Raw genomic sequence first — 3,045 nt, 5'->3', positions numbered from 1 at the left:
CAAGGGATTGGAATACAAGAGTAAGGAAGTCTTGTTGCAATTGTACGGGGCTTTGGTGAGACCACACCTGGAGTACTGTGTACAGTTTTGGTCTCCAGATCTAAGCAAGGATATACTTGCCTGAGAGGCAGTGTAACAAAGCTTCACTTGGAGATGAGGGTGATGAAGCCTTTCCTCGTGCAGTCTGACATGCTGTCTGCCAGAAACATATCCCCGTAAACTTCCTGTCGGTCTGGGTCTATCCAGTCCCACAGAGCCAACGGCAGTTTCATGCCCGAGCACCAGTTCCAAATCGGCCCCGGTGACGAGGAGGGGTCGAAATATGTCTTCACCGCCTGGAGGTCATTTGGTGGGCGGACCGCCTGCTGTTTATACAAACTGCGGGAAATTCCCTGCCGTTCAATTCAACGGGAATCAAAATTGTCTTGGGCCGTAGCACAAAGTGGGTGGTAGCGGATTGGCCTGATGAAAGAGAGAGCTCTGATGAACGGTCATCAACCTGAAAGGATGTTTCTCTCTCCACAGATGCTGCCTGACCTGCTGAGTGTTTCCCGCATTTTCTGTTTTTATTATTAATATAACCTGAGCTCTCTCGAGCGTTTGTTGTTCGATTCACTGATAAAGCTGGGAATTGAGGGGAAGCTGGTTCATGGCGAACCCCAGCTCTGAATCCCCCCGGCAGAGAGTTCAAGGAACGTTTAATATAAATGAGATTCAACGACAGGATCAGAAAATCTCTCCTTGATGGTCGGTCTCATTCTCCCGAAGTGAGGAATGAGCGGGAGGGGCAATTCCACCCGGGGTTATATTTTATTCCAAGAGGATGACCCAAAGGGCAGTCGGATGTGGGGTCGAAATAGCGCAGTTGGGAGAGCGTTAGACTGAAGATCTAAAGATCCCGGGTTTCGGCAGTTTTGGGTTATTTTGTTTCTTCATCTTTGGGCCGATTCTCGAACATTTATTTACACTGACATTTTTACCCGACACTGAACGGTTGGGGATGGAATAGAGAGACATCAAGGATGTCTGTATTTAGCTTTTATTTCTCTATTTCCTTCTGCCTTTCTCTCTGGTTTTTGTCTCTCTCGGTGCTCGATGAACATTTGATTTAATGCATTTGTCCTAAACTGATGCCTTTTCCACATCTCAGGGCGGTCAGACACGCTCTGTCTGTCTGTTACTGCTTGTGACCATTAACGGGAACAGGCCGCGAGTTAAACATTTATCAGCAAACCGCCAGAGAGATAACACAGCGGGAATAAAACACATTGCCTCACATTGTTAGACACCGAGTGACACAGATTGTAATGTGTGTCAGTAAACAGACCCGGAAAACAGAGTCCGAGAAAGGAAAGAAATAGAGAGATAGTAAAGAGTCATAAAAAGAAAGAAAACCCTTTCTCCACCCCAACAACAACAACAACTTGCATTTATATCGCGCATTTAACGGAGTAAAACGTCCCAAGGCGCTTCACAGGAGCGATTATCAAACAAAATGTGACACGGAGCCACATAAGGAGATATTGGGACAGGTGAGGTAGGTTTTAAGTGTCTTGAAGGAGGAGAGAGAGGTGGAGAGGCCGGGAGGTTTATGGAGGGAAATCCAGAGCTTTGGGCCTAGTCGGTTGAAGGCACGGCCGCCAATGGTGGAGCGATGAAAATCGTGGATGCGCAAGAGGCCTGAATTGGAGGAGCTCAGAGATCTCGGAGGGTTGTCGGGGTGGAGGAGGTTCCAGAGATCGGGAGGGGCGAGGTCATGGAGGGATTTGAACACGAGGATGAGAATTTAAAATTTAAGATGTTTGTGGACTGGGAGCCAATGTAGGTCAGCGAGCAGAGGGGTTCTCCTCCTGAACGGTGGTTTGAATATTTGAGGGGCGGGGATGTGATAAATATTTAGATTTGATATAATGATCCCACTTTTCAACTACCCCGAATTATTACAACGCTGACCTGGAACAATCTAGAACATACCGCAAAACAAGACATTAAGTTCAATGGTCACTTCAGCAAGGAGTTTAGAAGATTCTTCTACGAAGGAGAAGGCTGAAGAAACGGACTGTGAACATTTCATGATGGCCGATTCATTTGTGTCCGGGAGAGGGATGGAGTCGGTTCCTAGAGAACGGAGTTTGTGCCAATATTTAGTTGGAGGAATGTTTTGCTCATCCATTACTGGATATTGGACAAGCAGTGTGAGAAATCAGAGACAGTGGAGGGGTCGAGACAGGTGGTGAGGTCGAGGTGGGTGTTGTCAGCGACATGTGGAACCTGACGTTGTGTTTTCAGATGATATCACGAGGGGCAACATGTAGATGAGAAATAGGTGGGGGTCAAGGATCGATCCTTGGGGGACTCCAGAGGGAATGGTGCAGGAACGGGAAGAGAAGCCTTTCCTGGCGACACCTCCGGGCGGCAATCAGGATTTTGCAGATTTGAGCAGAGTTCAGCGAGCAATGCAAAACTCATGCACCATGGATTTGGATTGGACCGAGACCTTGGACTTCTGGTTGAATATCAGGAAGGAACCAACACATCAAACGGTAAATGCAATAATGGCGTGGATGGGATCGAAAACTATGCATGCAGAGCACAATGGATTAAGAATCCATCACCTCAACCTCTCGGCCACCTCGTCACATAAGTATTGCTCAGAAAGCCCATTTATCTTATTCGTTCAATGGAAAATAAGAACATAAGAAATAGGAGCAGGAGTAGGCCAATCGGCCCCTCGAGCCTGCTCCGCCATTTAATAAGATCATCGCTGATCTGATCCTAACTTCAAATCTAAATTCATGTCCAATTTCCTGCCCACTCCCCGAAACCCCTAATTCCCTTTACTTCTAGCAAACTGTCTATTTCTGTTTTAAATTTATTTAATGATGTAGTTTGCACAGCTTCCTGGGGCAGCAAATTCCACAGACCTACTACCCTCTGAGTGAAGAAGTTTCTCCTCATCTCAGTTTTGAAAGAGCAGCCCCTTATTCTAAGATTATGCCCCCTAGTTCTAGTTTCACCCATCCTTGGGAACATCCTTACCGCATC

General features: G+C 46.9%; 1 protein-coding gene across 1 annotated transcript in view; it reads left to right on the top strand.

Moving 5' to 3' along the window:
- The first annotated feature begins 2,366 nt into the window (after positions 1 to 2,366).
- LOC137301946 (C-reactive protein-like) overlaps positions 2,367 to 3,045 on the top strand; it is a 10,520-nt gene continuing 9,841 nt past the window's right edge. The window contains exon 1 of the mRNA XM_067971666.1: positions 2,367 to 2,543. Within this exon, the coding sequence (XP_067827767.1) occupies positions 2,367 to 2,543 (177 nt within the window). The remainder of the gene's footprint in view (positions 2,544 to 3,045) is intronic.

The sequence above is a fragment of the Heptranchias perlo genome, chromosome 35, assembly GCF_035084215.1.
Source record: "Heptranchias perlo isolate sHepPer1 chromosome 35, sHepPer1.hap1, whole genome shotgun sequence".
NCBI classification, from domain to species: domain Eukaryota; kingdom Metazoa; phylum Chordata; class Chondrichthyes; order Hexanchiformes; family Hexanchidae; genus Heptranchias; species Heptranchias perlo.
The sequence above is the reverse complement of the archived record's forward strand: the minus strand, read 5'-3'. Positions and strand labels throughout refer to the sequence as shown.